General features: G+C 34.6%; 2 protein-coding genes and 1 non-coding gene across 3 annotated transcripts in view; 1 reads left to right on the top strand and 2 right to left on the bottom strand.

The window, feature by feature from the left end:
- Ak2 (Adenylate kinase 2) overlaps positions 1 to 23993 on the bottom strand; it is a 177488-nt gene that overhangs the window by 122579 nt on the left and 30916 nt on the right. The gene's annotated exons all lie outside the window — the stretch shown is intronic.
- On the top strand, positions 223 to 23831 carry LOC139688059 (serine/threonine-protein phosphatase PP1-beta catalytic subunit). The gene is made up of 8 exons (XM_071585476.1): positions 223 to 310; positions 5325 to 5456; positions 5545 to 5775; positions 6687 to 6863; positions 8303 to 8454; positions 14222 to 14356; positions 16497 to 16645; positions 18132 to 23831. The coding sequence occupies exons 1-7, from the start codon at positions 259 to 261 to the stop codon at positions 16593 to 16595; spliced, it is 978 nt and encodes a 325-aa protein (XP_071441577.1). The 5' UTR covers positions 223 to 258; the 3' UTR covers positions 16596 to 16645; positions 18132 to 23831.
- On the bottom strand, positions 12107 to 12179 carry TRNAS-GGA (transfer RNA serine (anticodon GGA)). Its single transcript has one exon. It is a non-coding gene; the product is annotated as a tRNA-Ser (tRNA).

Below are 23993 nucleotides of genomic sequence, written 5' to 3'. Positions count from 1 at the left end.
AGCAGGCAGTAAGCGCAAGTCGCGGCACAAGACTGTTTCTTTTAGTTCAAGGGTATGTACACCTTTTGCGATGCTTAATCCTAGAACATTTATTTCCTGGCCATAAATTGAAATATCCTTGTTAATGTGCATTTTAATGTCTTGGCATGATACCATTAAAAAATAACTTCACCTTTATCCATGACAACGATTATCGCTCCTCAGTTCTCTTTATTTGGGGCGCTTTTTTGACGTCAGTTACGTCAGGTGACGAAGAAAATGGCGGACATCGAGCTGAACGTAGATAGCCTCATACAGCGACTTTTAGAAGGTAAGTTGCAAGCTAATTTCTTCATTTCTGTAATATTTGGCGATATTTGAGCAAATAATATGATAATAATTTTTAACGTACGTGAAATTCGTTGTTAATAACACCACTTTCGCGCTTTACGAACTAACGGATTCGGTCTCCGGACATCAACATTTATATAAAATCAATAGAGAATCCGATTGCAAAGAACTTTTTTTCGCGAATAGTGCACGTTATAATTTTTATGAATATGCTGTTAGGTGTTGTAAGAGATAAGTATTTACATGGCGCTTAACTTATACATTTCTTCCGTGACATTCTTTGTGTTCGCCATCTTAATTCTTATTGTAATTCAGACCAGAGGAGCTGCTATCGTAGAGTTTAAACTCTTCTTTGTTGAGGTACGCGGGTTTTAATCGGAGGGACAGACCGAAATAATTACACAGCCTTGTAAAAAATTCTGTTTATCAATTTACCGCAACAATATTTGGGGCATGGATGGAGTAAACCAGTTGCTGACAGTTCCAAAACAAATATGGGTAATAGCTCTCGTCATTGGGCTTGTGCCGTGATCAGTGTGCTGGCTTCTCAAACAGAGAGCCCTGGTGGTGGCTGGATTTTTCAATGGTATCACGATCTTTACTCGAGATGCTCTATCGAGAACACTTCGAGTGGAGTACGCTGTCCATCAGATGGGACGTTAAATTGTTCACTCCTCGGTACTTCCCGTTAAGAAGAGGCAATGCCGGCATCGAGTTTTTTACCACTCGTCCTCTATTCCCTAAAATTCCGAACACCATCTAATTCCCTATATAACCCTAGTTAGATTGTTGACCTCAGTTGTCGGTCGTCATCCGCAATAACTACTGCCAATGCATTCAATATGGTAAATAACGAAGTGATATGTACCTGCACGAAACCCAAGCTTTTTATAAGTCATTGTGACCTTGGGCTCAGTGATTTCTATGCTTCAGTAGAATTAAATAAAGCGGAAAACTGCCCATAAGTCGTATATGTAGAATGTCATGCGAGGAATACTTACTAGGTCATGCCATATCAATTCAACCAAGGTCCCAAGATAGCCATTTTTAATTTTTATTATTTTCACGTAAGTGGTGTTAATGTTGGTAACGAAAAATATTTATATTATTTTAGCCCAAACATGAATATTTTTTAAGACACAAACCTTTGTGTCCAATAAGGCACGTATTGAAACATTGTGACAATGCCAGTTTAAAAATATCTTCTTTGCCTTGTAAAAATCAATGTGAAAGAGCTAAATTACTTAAAGTTGCAAATCTCTAGAGGTAATCTACCCTGGATCCAAAAGGGTGTTGAAAATCGTCCTCACATTTAACCATATCGTATTTAAATGAATCTGGTATAACACATTTAAATGGTATTGACAAAATGGAAATTTTTAGTGCCTTTTGATTGCGAATTTGATGAGATAACGCCCTAAGCATTATGGAGTTAATGTAAACAGCAATACATTTTAATTGATATCAGTTTTAAATACAGGTATAGCATATTTATTTAAAAATGTTGACTGATCACTGTAGCTCTGCTCCCCACTTTAATATACCTACACAATAGTTAATGGAAAGGTAAGTCAGGGGGTGGGTTAAGAGATGGAATTTAGAAGCATTTGCTGGAATGACTAGGAAGGAGTATCAGCGGGCTGTAGAGAAAATCATGAATGAGGGAAAAGATCTAAGTACTATCTAGGAAAAATGGAAATACATTAAGAAAGGGAGATTGAAAGCCGCAAAAAGAAACAATAGGAACTGTTAACAGGAAAAGGGCAAGGAAATCATCGATCGCAGATGAAATGGTTTGAAAGATAAATTAGAGGAGGAAATGGAAGAATGTAAACACAGTCAGGCCGAAGGAAGTATAAAGAGTTAAATAATAAATTGAGACTGGTAACAAATAGAGCAAAATAAGTGTGTTTGAAAGCATAATGCAAAGATATAGTATGTAAAGTAAACTTTCCATATCTTCGCACTGTGCCTTAAGATGGGTGAAATTGGTGCCTTATGTAGGAATATTAAATCACAATTGGGAAGTAAGACGGGAAGATGTGTTAACAGTTGGGTAAGATGACAGTTGAAACAGAAAAGATCTAAGAGAGATGGAATGAATATATAGGAGAACTATATGGTAAAGTACTTAAGCCTATAAGGTTAGACATGGAGAGACGACATGACATTGATGAAGATAGCTTAGTTCTAGGCATACATGTACTTGACGATGAGACTGAAAGGGCATTAAGGGAGATAAAATCAAATAATGCTAAAGGGATAGATAACATTCCTGCAGAACTACTTAAAGGTTTAGGAAAATGTGGGAGTAAGATTATATAGACTGATTCATAGCATCTATGAGGGAGGAATCAGGATGTAAGACTTAGTGAGATCAGTGTTAGTTCCTTTTCCAAAAAAGTTAAAGGCTACATCATGTAAGGACTGCGGAACAATGGTTGATTTCCTACACAGCTAAAGAGTTTCTCAGGATCATTAATTAAATGATGGAGAGTAGGGCAAATGATTTCTTTGGGGATGATCAGTTTGGGTTTGGGAAGGGGAGAGCCATGCATGATGCCATTGCAGTAATGAGATCATTAATGGAACCATTTGCCTGTTTTGTAGATTTCAAAAAGTCTTTTGATAGAGTGAATTGGGAAAAAATTAATTATTATATTGTAGAAAATAGTAGATTGGAGGGACAGGAGGCTGACCTGCAACCTGTACATGTCTCTGACTGTTCTGATGCTAGTGGGGAACGGTGAGTCCGGATGGAAAGTGTAAGGCAGGATTGTCCATTATGACCGGTTCTGTTCAATGTATATGTGGAGGAAATGATTAAAGAGGCATGGGAAGAACTGGAAATATGAATGAAAGTCGGCAGGGAATTCTTAAAATCAGGTTTGCTGATGACCAAGTTGTAGATTGTCAGTCAGCCAAGGGGTTGCAAGCATTTCCAAGTGAATTGGAAGTTTTGTGCAATAGAAATGGGATGAGAATCAATTTAAGTAAAACAAAGGTCATGCAGTTTTCCAGAAAGAGAAAGGCTAAGTTTATCATTGAAATAGGAGGGTAAAAACTGGAGCAGGTGGGACAATTGTATCTCGGAATAGTATTGGACCAAAATGGTCTAAGTAGTTGGGACGTAAGGAGAAGAATTGCTCTTGGCAAAGAGGCTTCCTTAAGGAAGGAGTTGATGACAGGGACGTTGAGTAATGATGTTAAGAAACGGTGTGTCAAAACTTAGATTTGTAGCATAGTTATGTACGGTGCGGAAACATGGTCACTGAAGCCATATGAAAGACCTAGATTGGAGGGTTTTGAAAATGGTTATGGAGAAGGGGAAGTGGACAGATCAGAAAACCAAGGAGGATGTGCTAGGTATGGTGGACAAGGAGAGGGGATTGTTGGAATAAATCATAAGAAGAAAGGAAAATCATATGAAGAGCATATTGATAATCAGTGGGAATATGAAGACTGTGATAGAGGGGAGAAAGTTTGGCAAATCAGAAAAGGGCAAGCATAGGATAGGTTTTGTTAGGAGAAACAAAATATTCATTTGATAGCTTTCATCATCCAAAAACTACAGTAGCAAGTAATTACCTTATTAATTATTATGGTTGATGGTAATCATGCAATGGTTTTTTCATTGAAATTTCTTTTCGTGTAATTACTCATCATTATATCTTATTTTATAGTGTTCTCTGAGTTTTTGCTTAAAATGTTTTTGTTAAATATTTTTCTTTTTGTCACTTCTAAATAATTTAATGGACTCTCCAATGAAGAAGCAAAATATATTTCACGAGCTACTCGTCTAGTCAGTACCAGTTGGTGGTTAGTGTTCAGTATATGCCACAGAAAATAAACTGTCAATTTGTTAATACATATGCTAAGCCTGCGTTGCATAAATTATGTATAGTTCTCATAGCTGTCACTCCTTGACTTCCTTAATCAGGATGGGAAAAGGATTTTTGTTCAAATTAGTTAATGTTGATATGTCTCAAAAGTTGAAGTACGAAACGGTGGCGTGGGAACTATTTCACCGGAATTTTGGACCTAGGGCTTGTATTCGCTTTAAATGTCCACTTCGATAGAAAGCTTTTTGATTTTTATGAGTGCGAAGGTATTTTACTAGGTTTAGGTGGGCTTACGGGCAAATTTAATCATACCTCCCTTGATTGGATACCAACCCTTATATCCAGAGAATGAAATAAAATGAAGCACCTTGGAAATAAAATATTGTGCAAATGTGCCAACCAAGGTTTAAACAGTTCGTAGGAAAAATAACATTGGAATTAAAGTAGTTCGCGTGAGGTTTTACTCGAATCGACGTGGAATTACTGTTCTTAAAGTGGCTACCTAAACAGTGAGCAACTGCAATTATGGGGTGAAAAATTTTTGTAAGTTGTAATCAGGTGAAATAATTGGAAGTCGCTTTCTAAGGAATTTGTTAAATGAGGGATATGAAACTATGGACGAGACATCTCTCGGATATAATTGGAAACCGGGAAAGATGCCTCTGAATCTTGGGGAAATTATCAACCGATAACCAAAGTTGGTGGATAATATCTCGTGAAGTAGGAATCCTATATCAAAAATATTTGATGCTGAAATGAAGGCAAATCCTCTAAGAGTTGGAGAAAATAAAGATCTATGCATTATCTTTTACACGAATTTCATGTTTCATTCGAATTCATGGCAATGTCCCGGGATAAAATCCGAAGACATTCCCCAATTGTGATCATGAGTTTTATGTGAAATTCGATTAATAATTCCTCTTGCAGTTTACACGAGCTTACTTCCGTATTTTTTTGAATGGTAAAGGGGAAAGACGATTACCTAAAATTAATATATTGAATGAACAAAATGGTTTATAGTAATGTCGTAGAACCTGAAATATCGTGATGTATTAGTATAATGACACGATGCTCTTTCTTGGTCCCTAAAATTGAATATACTATTACCAATAGCCCTTATTAGAATTTAAGTTTCCTCTATTGTTCTTCCAGTGAGAGGATGCCGTCCTGGAAAATCAGTGCAGATGACAGAGGCCGAAGTTCGAGGCCTTTGTTTGAAATCGAGAGAAATATTTCTACAACAGCCGATTCTTTTAGAGTTGGAGGCACCCCTTAAAATATGTGGCAAGTTTTTAGCACATTTAGATTTGGTGCAATCGTGATCATATTACATTGTTATCTTATAAATAAAATTTCATTTTGTCAACTGCAGGTGATATACACGGCCAATATACCGATTTGTTACGACTGTTCGAGTATGGTGGCTTCCCACCAGAGGCAAATTATTTATTTCTTGGAGATTACGTTGATCGCGGCAAACAGTCATTAGAGACTATTTGCCTCTTACTTGCTTACAAAATCAAGTATCCAGAAAACTTCTTTCTGTTGAGGGGTAATCATGAATGTGCAAGCATCAACAGAATATATGGTTTCTACGATGAATGTAAGTACCTGTGCTTTGAGATGACATATGCTCTTTAATTAATGGGTGTTAAAATTATGTATTTTAAAATGTCTGTGATCGTTAATGGCTTGCTCTTCCTATGCTAGTTGAATATAACGTTTTGTCAAAACTTTCTATCTTGTTTTTTATTTTCAATTATGGTAGTCAACATAAAACTTAACTATCTGTGTTTACCTGTTAAGAATACTTTGAGAGATGTAGATATCAAATCATGGTTTTTTATGAAATGTAGGTAGTCAATGTTATATTTAGTTGACGTAAGAAGTTGTTAGATTTGCTTGTGTTTTCAATTAAAGAATTAAGAGATTTGTATGTGTCAATAGATATGGCCAATTCTAGTAGTACAGTTGCTATTACCAATATCTGTAAAAAGTAATTTTAGTTTTACCTTGATGCAGATGTTTTTTTTCTTTTGAAAGAAAAATCCTGTATGGGTTTTTGTATCTTTTTACTAAAATTTCTGTGCTTATTGTGTCAGTTACATCATCAGTGCATTTTCAATGTCATACTGACAATTTTGATACAATTGCTAACTTTTAAATGTAAACATGTTCAATGACCTGAAATGAAGTAGTTCTATGAAAATATTCCAAAAATGTTGATAAATTTTGATTGATAAAATTGAAGTTCCTATATTATTATTGCCTCTGTTGTATAATTTACTCAAATTATGTTTAGTTATTTTGTGTGTAATGGATGATTATTTTGTTTTGTGTATTTTGTATTAGTTTTAAATGTATGCCTACTTTTACTTTCCTTTCGATTTACTTTGTATACATATACATTTCCGAGTATGTACAAACATGTTTTACACTTTGCCTTCCAATTTCTGCTTTGCAAATATTATGAAAATGTAACATGTGCCATGTGCTGCTACTTTACTCTGACAGGTAAAAGGAGGTACAACATTAAACTGTGGAAGACATTCACTGATTGTTTTAACTGTTTGCCAATTGCTGCTATAATTGATGAGAAGATATTTTGCTGTCATGGAGGGCTCAGTCCAGATTTACAAGGGATGGAACAAATAAGGAGGATAATGAGGCCAACAGATGTTCCAGATACAGGTTTGTCTTTGTCCGATTCTATGTGGAATTTCATCTTAAATTTTTATTATACTTATACCATACTTAGCTTCCATAATGACAGGGGAAAATGACTCAGAGTCTCTCAATGTGTGTGAGATAGTTTCTACCATCCAATGTGTTAATTAACAGATGCTTGTTCTGTTCTCATGGGTATTAGAAAGTTACACCAAGTCTTACATTCATAGAGTATACTGTTTGGTGGTCTTCGGTTTTTATAATAACTTAAGATAATATGATCATTTTTGTAAGTGTAAAACCATACCATATTTTGTATTCAGTCTAAAGTTTTGTAATGTATAGTTGCTTTCATCGCCTGATTGAATATGTTGTCTCAGGCGTAACTTTGTGGAATTTGCATAACATATTGAAATGTGATTGAATATTGTTCAAATTCGTAGCATCTGGGTAAATTTGGAGAGTTAATTAATGTTGTTGTGTAAGTGAATTTATGGGATAACATTATAGGATCTGAAATAATGTCAGTCTGTAATGGACATTGAGTTAGGCTGGTGATATAATAATAGCCTCATGGTAAAAGTGAGCGAACAGAATTTTTTAAAGGATCGCTGAAGAATCTTATCTTTAATTACGCTGGGTAATATTTGGACCTTCTGAATGGATAAACTGAAGAATCTCAATGACATTTGTTGTGGGTTAGTCTCGCATTTCTCTTTTGAATGGATGAAATGTTGTGGGGATAATCACATGAATTTATTTTATTATGGTGATCAGAATCCGATGCAATCTAAAGAATATGTTTGAAGAAATGGCCAATTTCCCTTGCCATGATTTATGATTTTCCTTTTTGAAGTCTGCCAATTATTCATAACCTTACGTCTTATTCATTTAATTATGGGGTACATCAACTGCAAAGTAAGTGATGATTGGAATGGTTGTGAGACTGGGCTTGGAATAGTGCAGCAAGTTTATTTTCATACATTCCTTAAATGCACCAATTTTGAGAGAAAGAAGAAATTGTGGTAGTGTTGCACCATAGTTATTTTTACAAAAATCTGAATATGGTTGCTAGCATACATTCTACCTTCAATTTTGTTTTCAAAGTTTAGGACTGTTGCATGTAGCTTCCTTGAATTCCATATTTTGAGTCAAGGGAATTAAAGTTTATAAACTTCTAGTTAAAAACTTTTTGTTCAAATAATCCACCTTTAGTGGCCATACTGAAGTTCTATGTGCGTCATATTTTTCATTGAAAAAGGACTTTATTTCATATTTAGTGCATGCCTCGTCTGATGGCACTTCATTAGTTAATTATCCTTCAATTGCTAATGGTTGAATATTGAGTAACCTACAGATTTGACTGTTCAAGTTTTCCCCCTTCTTGTAAAGTCCATTGTCAAAATTTTAGACATGCATCTTTGAAATGTTGGCATTGCCCTCAATTTTCATTCCATTTTCAGGTCTCCTGTGTGATTTGCTCTGGTCAGATCCAGACAAAGATGTCCAAGGTTGGGGTGAGAATGATCGTGGTGTTTCTTTTACCTTTGGTTCTGATGTAGTGAGTAAATTCTTGGATCGACATGACCTGGATCTAATCTGCCGTGCACATCAGGTACTATCATTGTTTTGGGTAATTTATTTAGGGTTAGGGGCATGATTTTAAGATTGTTAATTTGTAATCAGGTGTTAATTTGTAATTTTACTCAATCAGGTGTTATTTGATGGAAATCGGACATTGTCAAAAAGTTAAAATTGATTTAGTGAAGATCTTCCTGTCAATTTAATGAAAGAAGAGTCAAATGAGTTTTGCATGTTTAAGGCATTATTGTTAATGGTATAAGCTCCCTGTTTGTTGCTATTTCTCTTGACTTTGTTCAATTTGAGTAATACTGTCTCAGGATTTATACTCTCTTTGAATGTGCGAGTGATTGTTTGCGAGTGTGTCTACTCAGTGCTTGTCCCTGGTCTAGAATTGGTTCCCGTAAACAGTCCCAGGTGATTTTTGTAGTCATAACCCAGGCATCCTTACCAGTCTCTCTTCAACCCTGTGAAGGATCCCATTTTGGTTTGTGTGTGTGTGTCTGTAGTTGGTACTGGCAAGGAAGTAACATTCCTTCAAATCTCTACTGGAGGGTATTCTGGCTCAGTGGTTTGGTCACTAAAAATTAATAATAATAATAATAACTATTGTAGAATTCCTTCTCCCACAACCCATCGCAGCGAGTTTTAGATTTCCTTTTGGACAAGTAGTGGTAATTTATTTAGGCCGTTGGAGATTTTCTTTAAATTTGTTATTTACAAGGGCCTAGACCTCAAATTTCTTAGATTTCTTCTTTTAAATTAAATTACCATGTGATTCCTGGCAAAATTCAATTTTATCTTTATTCCTCTCCAAAGTTTGGTCTGACTTACCACCATATGTGATAAGCTTGGAAATATTTGGTCTCCAGCGTTTACTGATTGAATGTTATGCCTGCTTGGCTGGTATAAATAATGTGCATACATCTTCCATTAAAAGATACCTGTTTTGCTCGTGATAGGGTAAAATCTTTTTGTGGCATATCGTTCAAAAACAGAAAAATCATTTGGCCACATGAAGGATTTGGTATAGCTTATCACTATATGGCTAGAAATGAGTAACTTATACTTAAAATGTAAACTCACAAACTTCATGGCTGTATTTAGTTATTTATGTTAGTCGTGTTATTTATTGTTATGGGCATCAAGGTGTCATTGTATGAAATTTGTCAGGACCTTTGAGGTCTGTTCGTCAGAGTAGTCAAATGGAGATGAAAATCCGCTTGATATCTATAGTTTATTGTATTAATATTTCAGAATAATTTCATAGTTAGAGGAAGTTAAAAATTAAGTTCTCTGGAAAAGTAGTTAACAATTTCTTAGCTTTAACTGAATTGTATTTTCCTATTCAATTAAAAATGTCGAGGGGGTATTACATTTTGAGAGTGGAATATATTTATCTCAAATACAATTTTAAAAATATTTTATTAAATATTTAACAATGGTTAATTTTATAGGTCAAAGGATACAAGCTCTATAATCACACATTTAATTTATGAATACCATTTAGTCTCTTCTTTAAAGTAGGCAGCATCAGATACACCATTTTTTGAATATTGGAAAATGATCACTATAACTTACTCAGCAAAAGTCATCACAGATGACTTTTTCTGTTGGTGATGTCCGAGGCTCCCACACTAGTTTTGCTGTTTGCCCTCAGGATCAAACTGATGTAACCTAGTTTCATCTACAGAGATGATGTCCGAAATAATCCCATCACCTTCCTGATACATTAATTTCAACTGCAAACAGAATAACATACCATTGTTTGGGTATGAGCAGTCTCGAACCCACTGAGGACAAACAATTTTTCTGGCAAAAGCAAAATTTTGATGTAGTGTTGTGGTTTATCATCATCACTACTTAGGTGATTTGAGCTTTTCAACTTAAAATGGCTGGTAGTAATGCAATACTGAGTCCAACCAGTGAAAATTATACCATATACATAACAAATAAAGGTAACAGTACAACATGAAATTAAATATTTGTACAAAAAACTTGAATACAAATTTATTATCACTTTTTATTGAACACGTATTGTTCTTAATATCCAAATTTTCATGAAGTTCAATTGGGGTGTTAATGTTACCAAACAAGGATTTCATGTACATTTCTCTCTAAAATATTAAAATGGTATTTATATGTAACAGTGGTGAAGATTTAAGCATGCAAGTTCTGTAATAGCATCCTGATTTTATTTGCGAATGCAATATAATCTGTTTTCATTAAAATTTAAAACAAAAATTAAAAAGCATATTGTGCATGTTTTAGGTGCTACAGTTTTTGGTGAAACTACCTTTGAGGTATGTTGGAAATCGGTATTCAGATTTGTAGAGTTGAGTGATAGTGGATACATTTTATTTTCTAATTTTGTCATCTCACGACATTAAATATGAACACATTTACTTTTCACATTTATTATATGCAAGAAAATAAGTAATTAGGAGCCTGTACTGTATTGACATAGTGGTGCACAGTGACACACACAACTCTTTTAACACCTGTAATTATGTAGGTCAGGGCTGGTATTCTGAATTACATTACTACATTTCTCCTATTGATTATTTGCTATTCTTGTCTTTGCCAAGTCATGGTGATATCTTTCCTTCGATTGGCCTGAAAAAGAATTGGCAGTGGTTCTGGGTATTTGTTATTTTTTATTAAAACGCCTCTGTCCTCAGGCAAGAAGCAAAGTAGTCCCAAATCTGTGTATGTACTTCCTAACTGATGATTTGAACTGATAGGTACAATTTTTATGGTACATAATCAGGCATATTTTGTAAGAATTAACCTAAATTCATTGCAGAAAACATTATTTTCACATTTACAACAGAAATATAAATGAGGAGTGAATAGATACGGTAATTTTTGTCTCTGTTTGTCTCCTTCCAATTTCTCATGGGAGTTACAGGAATCGAAATATAATGATAGACGTAAATTATAAGTTTTGCTGTCAATATTTTTTTTTTAAATTTTGTGGCTGATGTTGTACATTTGTTCTTTCCCATTAAGTCTCGTAGCACAAAATGGAACCATTATTTTAGGTACATGTAGGCAAATGATGGAAATCACTGTAGTGCTCTTGGAGTATTTGCTAGGCTTTCAACAAAAGCTTCACAGGCAGCTCTGCAGATCCAATTCCAAATGCATATGATTATCTTGAGTGGTATTTGCGGAAATCTGTGTGAGAAAATAAAAGTCAAAGGCAAAAAGGCAACTATCCTCATCACAAACAGATTGGTGATTAGACTTATGCAGGATTCTTTGTAGTCAACCAATGATTTTAAGATTTTAAAGTGTGAGAGTAATTCCTGCTGAAATGGTATCACCTTTATGGCAAATTTTGATAGGCTACACTTATGGAATAATTACTCTTTATGATATGAAGGTGTGCTAAGAACAATTGGAATACATAATCATTGGTGAGGAACTCTTTCTTTGAGTACTGCTAGCTATTATTATCATTTTTGGATGTATTTGGGAATGAGGGGCTGATCCTGTTTATTTGAGGCTTGGAGAACTTAGTCCCTGGCTTTTCAGTGACCAACTTGGATGCAATAGCTCGGGTCTAACCTTTAAAAACTCAATTTCAAAGAAACTGTGGGAGATGCCGTAACGGTAACTTTTAATGGAGCCATCCGCTAATGTGCATTTGAATGCAACAATTTCAGAGTTAAAAAATCATTCGCCTTGACCGGGATTCGAACCCGGATCCCTCAATGTCCGGTTGAGTGCTTTAGCCAGTTAAGCTATCAAGGCGTCCTCTTTAACTCTGAAATTTTTGGGGCTTTAAAGGAACAAGATGTTGTGACGAAATATCGTACATACAATGTCACAGGCATTTGTATCCCGGTCAAGGCGAATGGATTGTTACACTCTGAAATTGTTGCATTTAAAAACTCTAGTTGCTCCAGTCTTCCATTGTGTTCGCTTGATAAATCTGCATGCTATGTTGCCAAGTCCTTTGGTTGCTTTTGTTTGCCTGAAAACACAAGTTATTTTTTTGTTTTTCGTTTATCCATTCTGTTAGCTTCGTCCATCTCATCTCTGGATTTTGTACTCCTTTCCTTCCCTCTCACTTTTATTGATCACCTTTCCTCTTCTGTGCGTAGCTTTCACTTTCTCCATCATTATTTGTTTTAGTTTCCCCTCCTGGGGATGTTTCTTTGAAAGCTTATCATGGATCTTTGAACAATTTATGGAGACAAATTGGTGACAGAAAGCTGATTTGTGCCATGTGATGTCAAGTCAACCAGGTAATCACAAGTAACATGACTGATATTTTTATAATTATCAACAGAGAAAAGGAGTAACTTTCGTTTTTTAATGTTCCCTTGAGAATCATCCGTTTCTCCAGATAATCCTGTGGCCCTGGAGACCTGTGTTATTGTCAAAGATAAAGCCCCTGCATGAAAACAATGGCATCTAAGATCCTGTAGGACAATGGTGCCAACACATGCTTCCATAAGCATGCCAAATTTTGAGTTTGAGCTATGAGTTACAGAAACTCACTCCAACCTCCTGGTAATCAGTGAATTTCCAGCATGGAAGAAGGGATAGGCCCAAGGATATTTGAAAATGATAGTAGGCGATAACTGATACATCGTTAAGCTGGTTTGCAGATTATATCTGCAGTATATTTATATCAAAATCTTTTCCAAATTTATTAAGCATTTGTGTGTGGAAACATTTTGGCTGGTATCAGAAAAGTAGCTACAAAATTAATTTTCTGTTGCGGTGTGCACACTCAAAAAGTTAGTTGTTGTGTTGGGGGATGCAATTTTTCGTGTGAAGGATCCAAATTCTGGCCCCTACCCTTATATCCCATTTGCATGGATTCATTGTATGAGGTCTGTCTGGAAAGTATACAGCCATGCAATATTTTGAGAAAAATAGCCTGCCTAGAACAATGAGGCATTAGTCCCCTTCAAAGTATCTACTCCCCTTGGAACCTCTCACTCTTATCCCAGCGTCTCTTCTACTCTTGAAAATAATCGACAAAATCCTTTTACAGAATGGTCATCAGCTGCCTTGTCACATTCTATTTTCTCTTATCAGCATCAAGAATTTAGTGCTGCAGTTGCAGGGGACTTGCTCCAAGCCGCAGACGATGACCCAGGTTTTATAAAAAAAAGGTCATAACTGTAGAGGAGTTGTGGGTTTATGGCTGTGATCCTGAAACAAAAGCCCAGTCTCTTTCCATTAGTCTGTTGACAAGATAAAGGCAAATGCAATGAGGCAGCTGATGACCAATCCAAAAAAGGAATTTTCAGATTGTTGTGAAAAGTCAAAGAGATGCTGCGATAAGTGTGTGAGGTCCCAAGGGGAGTACTTCAAAGGGGGACTGAGACCTCATTGTTCTAGGTAGGCTATTTTTCTCAAAAGATTGCATGGCTGGATCCTTTTCGGACGGACTTCCTCTGGTCAAACACTTTATTTTTTAAGCTCCTCTCATTTTTATTGTATAAGGACCTAACCCATTGCTCCTGCAAGTTAAAGATTGGCTGAGTAAGTAATCACTTAAGAATTGAGGGAAATGCTGCAGAGACTTAGTCAATGATTTTTTTGATTCTATTAAAGTGTTATGGAGAGAGATTGCAATGTGCACTTTGTAGGGTTACTCTTGTCTTATAAATATGCCTTCATTACACTTAAAATTTTCATGCATCTGTCACTCACTATTTTGCACTTATGATAGGTATGCTATAAGGGATCATTATTAGGAATGTATACTAGAAGTCATCAGTACCTAATTACAGTATTTGTTTGGATGTTTTCATTTATTTCTGCATTTTTCTCAGGTGGTTGAAGATGGATATGAATTCTTTGCTAAGAGGCAGCTGGTCACACTGTTCTCAGCTCCCAATTACTGCGGAGAATTTGACAATGCAGGAGGAATGATGTCTGTGGATGAAACACTCATGTGCTCTTTTCAAGTAAGTTATGTTCTTATATGAACGTAAACATTATTTGTAGATACTGATGATGGATAATATGAAATATATCAAATAAAAGCTTATTCAGTGAAAATCTCATTTAAAAATTTTTAGCATTTTTTTGATGAAAAAATGTTTGTAGGATGTTCAAAAAATAACTTAAGATGTTTCTTGCACTAGTTTGTCTCAGTTAGTAGTTTTGCAATTAGTTTATTGTTTTCACTTAAATTTAATTCCTCTGTGTTAATGTGTTGAAAGGAAGATCCATGATAAGGCCACAACTGAAGTGCTACCAAGTGGAATCTGTGATATATTTTTCATTAGGGTTTACCTCGAGCTCTCTCCTGAAAAATGGAGTGGAAGAGGAAGGAGCAATGAAATTATATTAGTTTGAAGGTTTTATATCAACCGTCCTCTTATTTCTGCCCCTGAGTGATTAGATTTATGTCCTCTTACCAGAAAAATCAAAGGAAGAATCCTTTATGTATTGAATATTGCAGAAAGTATGGTGAATACTTAATTATAATTTCAAGTGTCTGAATATGATTTTTCAATTTAAGGTTCCTCAGGTAGCTGAAATCATGTTCCAAGCTCATTCCATAGCAGTCGGGGATCGAGATGGTGCGGGGGCTAACGTACTGGCTTCCCACCCTGAGGGCGCGGGTTCAAATCCCGGCGGTGTTGAATATTTTTCAGAGGTATCTCGATCCCTACTTGAGGTGCTTTGTGGAGGGCACTTTGAGTGAGTACGCCGTCCGTCGGATGGGACGTTAAGCCGCGGACCCCTTGGCGCCTTTCGTAAAGAGTAGGCTAATGCCGACGCCGGGTTTCTCTCCACCCTTCATCCTTTCCTGTCCTTCCCCTATGGCGCAAATGACCTTAGCTGTCGGTCGCCTCCCCTCAAAACTACTCCATAGCAGTCTTAATCATTTTTTAAATTCTTACATACCTAAATACAGTCTAATATTCCAGCCTATTAACAATGCATAGAATTGAAATACATGTAAATGTTGAAGTTGTGGCTAATAAATGCAACGGAGCAGTTTCATATTTAATTTGACAACAGGTCAATTTGCATAGTATTGTAGTGGATGGATAAAATTGTATTGTGATTTTAATGTCCAAATTAAAGAGTTGTTAGATTATTTTTTTGTCTGGGGAATCAGGAATGCATGATGGCTAACATACTGACTTCACAACTCAAGGGCCTGGGTTCAAATCCCTGGGGTGGCAGGTTTTTCAAGTGATATCCCGATCCCTTCTTGAGTGCTTTGTAGAGAGCACTTCAAGAGGAATATGTCGTCCATTGGATGGGACATAAAATTGTGGACCCCTGGGTGCCTCAAAGAGTAGGTTAATGCCAATGCCAGGATTCTTTCCACCCTTCCTCCATTCCTTGAACATCCTGCCCCAACAGAATCGCCCACCTCTCCTTAAATATGGCCTTAGCTATCAATCACCTCTCTTATTACCCCTTTCGCTGCTGTGAACGTGCCCAGTACGTTTGCATGATATGGTGCTGTGAACATACCTTTTCCATCTGCTGTGTGGTGCGCCATCATACTTACTGAAATTTTACTGAAATTATGTTCGTCAAAATAAATCAATAAAAATTTTCCATTGAATAAATGGGGAATCTAAATTAAGTTATTTTATTATTTTGAGAATAATAAAAGGTTATGGAGACATGATTCCCTCTCTCCTTTGCATGTTAGGAGTAGGTTACCAAAGAGTGATCTGCAACGAAAGGGTTAACTAATAATAATTTTCTGTGATTGGTAACTGCAACACTCCTCTTGGTGCATCCAATATTTTGGTATTGTACCCTAATGAAATATTTAAGTAAAAGTGGAATATTAGTTGAAGCTTACATAGTTTGTTGAATAGTTTACTCTTCTTTGTGGCTCAACCTTGGCAAAAAATAAGTCAAGGCAATTTTGCATTGTGAAATAGTATCATAGTGCTTCGAAAATTGTCATCCTTATAGCTGATGGGATTGGAAGGTAACTGTGACTTTTGCTAGTGGTAGGCATTACCTTTGAGGATAAACTGTGCCCTATATATGTACATTTTGAAGTCTTTTGGTATGCATCTGTCCTGTCATTGCTGATCCTATATGTTTTTTAATAATCTCTCTCAGATATTGAAGCCCTCAGAAAAGAAGGCTAAGTATCAGTACACTGGAATGAATTCTGGCCGCCCTGCTACACCACTGAGAAATACACCAAAGAAAAAGTAGGAAGAAGATTGGGCAGTGATATACGAAAGCCAAAGGGATAACATTAATGGGTGAGATAAGTTAATGAATCAAACATGTTGTTTGCAATTTTTAAGTGGTTTTAGGAAAATGCATTGATGCCATTTTATCAGAATTTTGGTTGAATTGCCTATTTTACATAAAATCAGCGAGCATTGAATCTCTGCAATTCACATTATTGCTTAACCAGTGTACTAGAATTAAAATAAATGAGCATTTATTTACTTTACATTAAAGTCCATTCCATGTATTTTCATGTTAATATTCTTTAATAATTGGCATATTTGAAGTGACGTGTGATTCCAAGTTGTAATCTGAAATTAATTGAATACTTGTCTGATGTGTTTGACAAGTTATCCCCTCCTGCTGGTTTGAGTAAGAGACTAGTTTATAGCTAGAATAATTGATTAAAGAGGGCTCCAGCTCATCTGTTGTGACATTGATGAAAATAGGTGGGAGAAGTTAGTTTCTCCTTTGTGTTACAGTTAGTTGGATTCTATTCACCTTCATTTTGAAGGTAAGAGGAAACCAACTCTTAAATGCTTAGCAAACCTTCAGTGGAATGAATTTTACTGGAACTATTTATTGGTTGCTAATAAGTCACAGCACATTTATAGGATTCATGGTAGTTTTATAATATCGTACCCTTGAATAAATTCCTGCACCTTCATAGTGCTATCACTGATTTTCCTTTTATTCATATTATTTTTCCTTAAACTGTAGTGAACATCAGGGGTCGACATTGTTAGTAACCAAATGGTAAATATACTTAATGGCCAACCTACTTGTTGGATGATGTTCTTAAAAGCTCAACTTGCCATATTTACTTACAAATTAATTAATATTTATTCAAATTAGATGGGGCATACAATTTAACTGATTCAAATGATCTAACAACATTTACAAATGTCACCAGTCTTGTTGGTGTCATAAAAATTTTTCTTGATATAATTTCAACATTATAAAAATTCTGGGATAGGATGAAATGCATGTGAATTGTATTTCAGACGACAAAGATGCATGGTGATATATTTTCCCGAGTCCAAATTTTTGCTAAAGGAGTAGTTGTCGTTGAAGACAAAATGGTTTGCCAGTCAGATTGAGTGGAATATCATGACTGGATCGTGCTTTGGATATTTTTTCTTTTGGTGTCCTTTCCAAATAATGAAGTTGCTCACATTTTGGTGACTTGCAGATAAGCTTTAGGAAGAGATTTAAAGGAAAAGAGAGGATGGCATTTTGAAGAAATGAGGGATATGAGTTTTGATGATAGGGAAACGACAGATACATGTTTTTGGAATTTAAATGGAATTTTTTCTTATTACTCTCAACACTGTGTATGAAAAGGTCAAAAAATTTAGTTTGGACTTCCCCCCACTCATTAATTTTAATACCAGTTCCATTTTTCATGATGGATATGTGCTTTTTTGTTGTTGCATGATAGATGTGTTGGTTAGAAGAAAATACGACTACATCACACCTGTGAAACTGATCTTTTATGTTCTTATTTATTTTCAGATTTTGTCTGTTGATTACACAGAGTATCATCATTGGATATGTTTTCAAGATTGGTATAAGTTTAGTATGGAGAGTTTTTAAACTAAACCCTTCCCACCAAATATCAGTTAATTGAGCTGTAGGCAGTTAATGTGTAAATAAGAAACTGTAAAAGATTTTCTTGTTGGTGGGTGGAGTTGATGTCAATAATGAAAAAAATCATTCTCAATGATGCTTGGGAAATAAGATTCTTAAAAGAAACTTAAAAAAAGAGGGAAGAGATGCCTGTGATTTTTACTTTGATGAAGAAATGGTGTGTCAATGGTGTTTGGTTTCACCTTCATGCTTTTTGTACATGGAAAATGATGCTAGGTTTTTCTCAGTGTAGAGATTAGTTATTTATTTTACCAAGTGCTTATCATACATGCCATTGCAAAGAATTGTTAGAAAGTCTTCAAGTAATACTTCTTTTGCATTAATTATTTTTGTAGGCTTTTGAAGAGTGACAATCTTTCAATTTTTGGGAGTGCTATTCAAAATAGCATCAAGAAGTATTTTCGTATTTTGTTACTCTTAATAAAAAAGAAAACTTTATTGCAAGGTATAATTTACTACAGTGGAAAAATACAATTTAACAAAAGTTTCAGTATTTGAATTTGTTTGAGATCAGTACCCTTTCTTATGTCTCCAAGACCTTTTCAATCTTAATTGTTTGAAAAGTGTTTGAATCAACATCCTTATCATCTTGGATGACTTTTTCATCTTGAAGTTTCATTTTTTCGATTTAGTTTTTTTATAAAATTGAAATAATGGGTGATGTTTTCACGTTTACCCTGGTTTTTTGTTGAGTTTAAAATATTAATTTTGGTGTAGATGAACAGTATTGAATTGTTGCAGGTAGTAAATGTCAGAATTATGAGACTTATTTTTCTAGCATTGAGCTTTGTCAACATCCTTGTAGTTTGCCATTGTCTGAGCAAAAAAAAAGTTGTTTGCAGTCGAAGCGTGATTGGTGCCATTGTTAAAGTGTTCTTATACACGGTCTGGGGTGCTATTTGGAAAAGAACAGATGAAAAAGAGCGACTCTTGTTATACTTTTCCCTTGTAATTTACTAAATATTACAACAATTTAAAGTGCATTTACTTTTTTCTAAGTTATTTGGATGTATCTGTTTTGGTATGTTGTAATACTAAACATGTATAAAAACTCTTAGGTTTTACATTCTTGTATCATCTGTTTGCTTTTAAATTTGTAGATATTAGGTGTTTGGAGGAATTAGGAAATAAGTGTATTTAAAAATATTTCCTGTCACCAAATTTATTTCAAATCATTAAACACATTTTGTATAATAGATTTCTGATTATTGCTGGCATTGGAGTGTTTGCACATGAGATATTATAGGTAATGTTGGAGCATATATGAGGTTTTGGAAGCACATTTATGTTAGATAGTATTCAACAATGCTTATCAATTAACTATAATATTTTTAAATATACCAATGCCATATACAGTGAATTCTTGTTTTAGCATTGCTTACTGTTTGAACAGATCTGTTGTAGCCTGTTGTTATTAATGTCACTGTAATTATAGTAGTAATTGTGCTCATGCAATGTGCTTTTGTTTGTGTGCTCAGTCTGTCTGAATCGAATTTTAGTTTAACACCGGTATGTTTTCTTTGAAGTTTTTGACTTGAAGAAATTATCTTGTAATGATAGTCTTGTATAATATCACTGATTTACTTCATTTGCATTGTACAATGAAAGCATATTACATAGACAATTAGAATTTTATGTTTTCTGGCCTGTGAGTAATTTTTTTTTGTGAAACCCCAAAATTTCGTTTTACAGGCTGAATGTTTATAAGAAATTGTTGATGCACATTTTAACTCTTTACCCTAAATCTTTACTATTGTTATAATTTTCACATAGAGCAAATAACTAATGTTCTCTTGGCTTAAGGGAATCACACTTCTATTTTGGTTTTCAGACAAAAGAAGTTCCTCTCTTCTATGAATATCTTTTAATATTTTTGCCTGCATAAAGTATGAATATGAATTTACAAATTTTAAATATTAATAAATATCATAAATAGTTACCACAATGTCTTTTTGAGTACACAGTAAAGGAGTGGAATTAAAATAGCATTGACTTTTCGCTATCAGCTGTAATGAATCTTAATTTTCTCATAGATAATTGGATGATATTTTAATAGAATGTGCTGTTAATTTTTATATTGAATTATTAGCCTCCATACATGGTTAATAATCTGTACAAAGGTATTGCATATGTTGAATTATAGAGTCTTTATCGTTTGTTTAAAAATATTCTAAACCCTCCAGAATATAGCACCTTCTTTTTCTTACCGTGTCAAGTGGACATTTTCTATCAGCTAAGGAGGTGAGAAGAGGTGTCATTTACCATTTCTTGGAATTGAAATTTTAGCTCTCTTTTAGCTTTCATTGAAAATGCTTAGGAGTATTATTAAGTATTTACTTTTGTATATAGCTTTCGTTACCTTTGAAACAGTGAACCTTGTAGACTAAATTTGCAGGCTTAAAGCCATGCGTAGGAACCAAAAATTTTGATTAAACTATAATTCTTTGAATGATCTAAAAGGATTTTTTCTTGTGTATGTTGTTTTCTTCATAATTTGGGTTACCTCTATTTGTGGATGTTATGTTTTCAGAGTGGAAGTTAAGTAATTTCACAAAACCTTGATAATGTATTGTTATCAAATGTTCTCTCCTTCCAAATTCAAGCATCTTAAATTTCTTTGTCACTAAATGCCATGGATTTTTATAGGATATTTTTGGGAACTGGGGTTGTCTGAAAGTAACAAATTTGGGTCAATGTTGAAAGAGCGCAAAAAGTCACTGTCTTAGTGTGGGGTAGATAAGTCTTTCCAAAGGAGATTCAGGTTGGTTGTTTAAAGGAATGTGGACGTTTTAATTTCTTGGTAGCATTTACAATTTAAGTGCACTTCTGATTTATAACTTTTTTAATGAAAGATATGCTGTAAACCAAGGCGTGAAATCTAATGAGTAGGTATAATTTTTGTAAATTTGGGTTAAATTTTTGTTAATGCGCTTTTACAAACTTATTTCCAGAGAAGACATTGTTGGTAACTGCTGCTTGGTGGTGAATGTGCCGTGATCTCCAAATTTTGTTAAGGCACATTCCCATAAGTGCATTAAAATCTGTGTGTTGAAAATGAGAAAGTTTTGGGCAATAAGTTTTTCGTGTCCTGGTAAATTTAATAAATTTTCTGCAGTGAATTTTCAGTCTGAAAACTAATACCAAATGTACAGGGGAATATGAATTCTCATTTTTTCGCTTCAATCTTTATTTCATAATAGTTTAGTCCCTATCCAAGTTCTAACTCATGTGCATGTAATTCTAATAGTTATGCAGCTATTATTACTATACCTTATGTAAAATGTATAGACTCCGCTGAAATTTAATTCTCAGTAGTTTTTTATGGTTTAACTCATATTTTCACTTCCTGTTTGTGCTTTTAATGAAAACTGTTAGAACTAAACGTAGCATCAACTTTGAAAATTAAATATTTTTTTTTAATGGAAACATCTAGCTAATGGACATCCTTCAATGGAATGGCTGATTGTGGAAAACCAAATCATGGCATAATACACCTCTGGTGTTTTGCCAGGGACCAGGAATTTTGAATTCTGTATGTATGTAACATTGATCAGTGAGAAAACATTGTGTTCCCACTGTTAGTGGAGTTCAAGGCTGCGTTAAACGGAATTACTACAAAGAGTGTGGGTTGTGTGTTTTGTGGTCCATTTGACCGGATTAGATGGCACAGAACATAAGGAATTAATTTTTTTTAAAAGTCTTGTGATTGTGGAAAATTAGTTAGATGTACTGTGTCATCTGGAAAGCACAAAGTGTCTTGTAAGGATTGATCGGAAAGTGGAACAACTTGAAAGATATGCACTCTGAAAATTGTCCATTTAATTAACAGAAATTCCACCCAATTACTCACAGCACACACTGTTGTCGGATGAAAAAAGTTTTTTTCTAATGTGATAAATATGCAGAATATGCAGCTTTAATTTTTCATGAATATGAAAGATAATTGCCTGCATTGAGATTGGCATGAGCCATGCTAGTCTGTCAATTATCACATCCTGGAATATCCATTCACTGGGTTAGTAGACTTTGAGTTATGACCATTTGTGAAGGCATTAAAGGGTGTCCTGTGACTCCCACTAGCTAAATCTCCAAGAGTATATTTGGTCGCAGGATGCTCCATTAATGTAAAAATTTTTTTTCATATTAATAATGCCTGTCTTTTGAGTCCATGGGTATCTGTGATTGGTTATAATAAGATTATGCTGAAGAGTTAGGATAAAGTCTACTGTTGACAGGATAATGAAATGTCCCCTGGTATAAGGCTGATTTATTATTAAAAAAAATTGTCCCATTAAATGGCATATCATATTAATCAGTAATTGTGTGTGGACGTGCAAATTTGCTTAGAAATTTTAATTTTCGCTTTTAGTACTAGTGAATTGGGCATAACTTAAAAGTAATACATATTGGTATTGAATATGGAGTTATTTATTCACACACTCATGACTGTTGTGTGCTGTTCATTTTTGAGAGGTAATTATTTTCACAAAATTTTGAACTGCTTTCAGTAAAGAGTTAAGTTTGTTCTTGCTCAAAAGGTAACGTTTGTGCTTCCAAAGAGTAGGTAACAGGCGACTCAAAGGTGGTTTACCATATTATTTTGTAGTGGTATTCCGATGACTCTTCTGATCAGGAATCACCAATTAATGATTTCAAGATAAAAGTTATGAGAGGACCTCATTGTCTTTTGTTCTGGTTGTTCTACAGAAATGTTAATATTTATTTCTGTTCTGTTGAATAGGAGGCTGTTTGGCAATACTAATAGGTAATACTGCAAAAAGATATCTGCCCTCTTTTTTTGCTTCTTACCATTACCTTCATTTTGGTAGATATTCACATTACCTGGTTTTAATCGTTCCGAAGTATCATCGGAACAGTGTGTTGACCTGGTGAACACTTGTTGTCATTTGTTGGTTGTTAGCCATTTGTCAATTGTTGTCATTTCTTGGTTGTGGATTAGAATACTGCTAGTAACTTAAATGAACAGATGTGGCCCTACTATATTTTGTGCTTTGTTTCCAGATTATTGTCAATATGTCTTTTCAAATTAATTAAAATGGAATAAGCCCTTAAAAGGGATGACATGTGCTCTATAGATCAATGGTTACAAATGCTTGCCATCCCCAATGTGGAACAAGTATGAAATTGTATAAATATTTGTTAATATGTTTTAACTGGAAATGGTAGGAAAGTCCAAAATCACCCCCCCAAAAAATGTCCTTAGCGATTGCAGCTGCTGCTTTTTAAGTGTCCCAGATAGATGATATTTAGGTGTGCCAGTTCATCAGATTCTGGCCTTTATTTGCATTTATCAAGTGTAAAAAAAATGTGTGTTCTCAAAAATTGTGTGACATGAAATGTCTCAAGGGATTTTAAAAGATAACAAAGAGCTAAATTTAAATTTGAGTTTTCTGTTCTATTTAGGATTCAGAATCATTTTCTACAAGTTAATTTTCCCAGTTTTAATCATGTGAGTAATTAACTTCTGTGTTTTGAAAAGAATTTCATAAATACTTTTGTAATTGAAAGGGTATGATTAAAAATAATTTTGCCTTCAGAGGTTCACTCCTGTTTTATTTATCTTTCCTAGATTTAGGTGGTGATGCCAATTTTTATTCAATGGGGTAGATTTTATAAGTGGCACCAGAAGTAGCATTGATAGAAAGAATTGCAGAATAGAAATTTCATATTAAACATTGAAAACTTGCCGCATAGGTGCTGAGAATT

Source organism: Hetaerina americana, unplaced genomic scaffold, assembly GCF_022747635.1.
Source record: "Hetaerina americana unplaced genomic scaffold, ioHetAmer1.1.p SCAF_2, whole genome shotgun sequence".
In the NCBI taxonomy this organism is placed as follows: Eukaryota; Metazoa; Arthropoda; class Insecta; order Odonata; family Calopterygidae; genus Hetaerina; species Hetaerina americana.
This window is presented reverse-complemented; position numbering and strand designations above follow the sequence as displayed.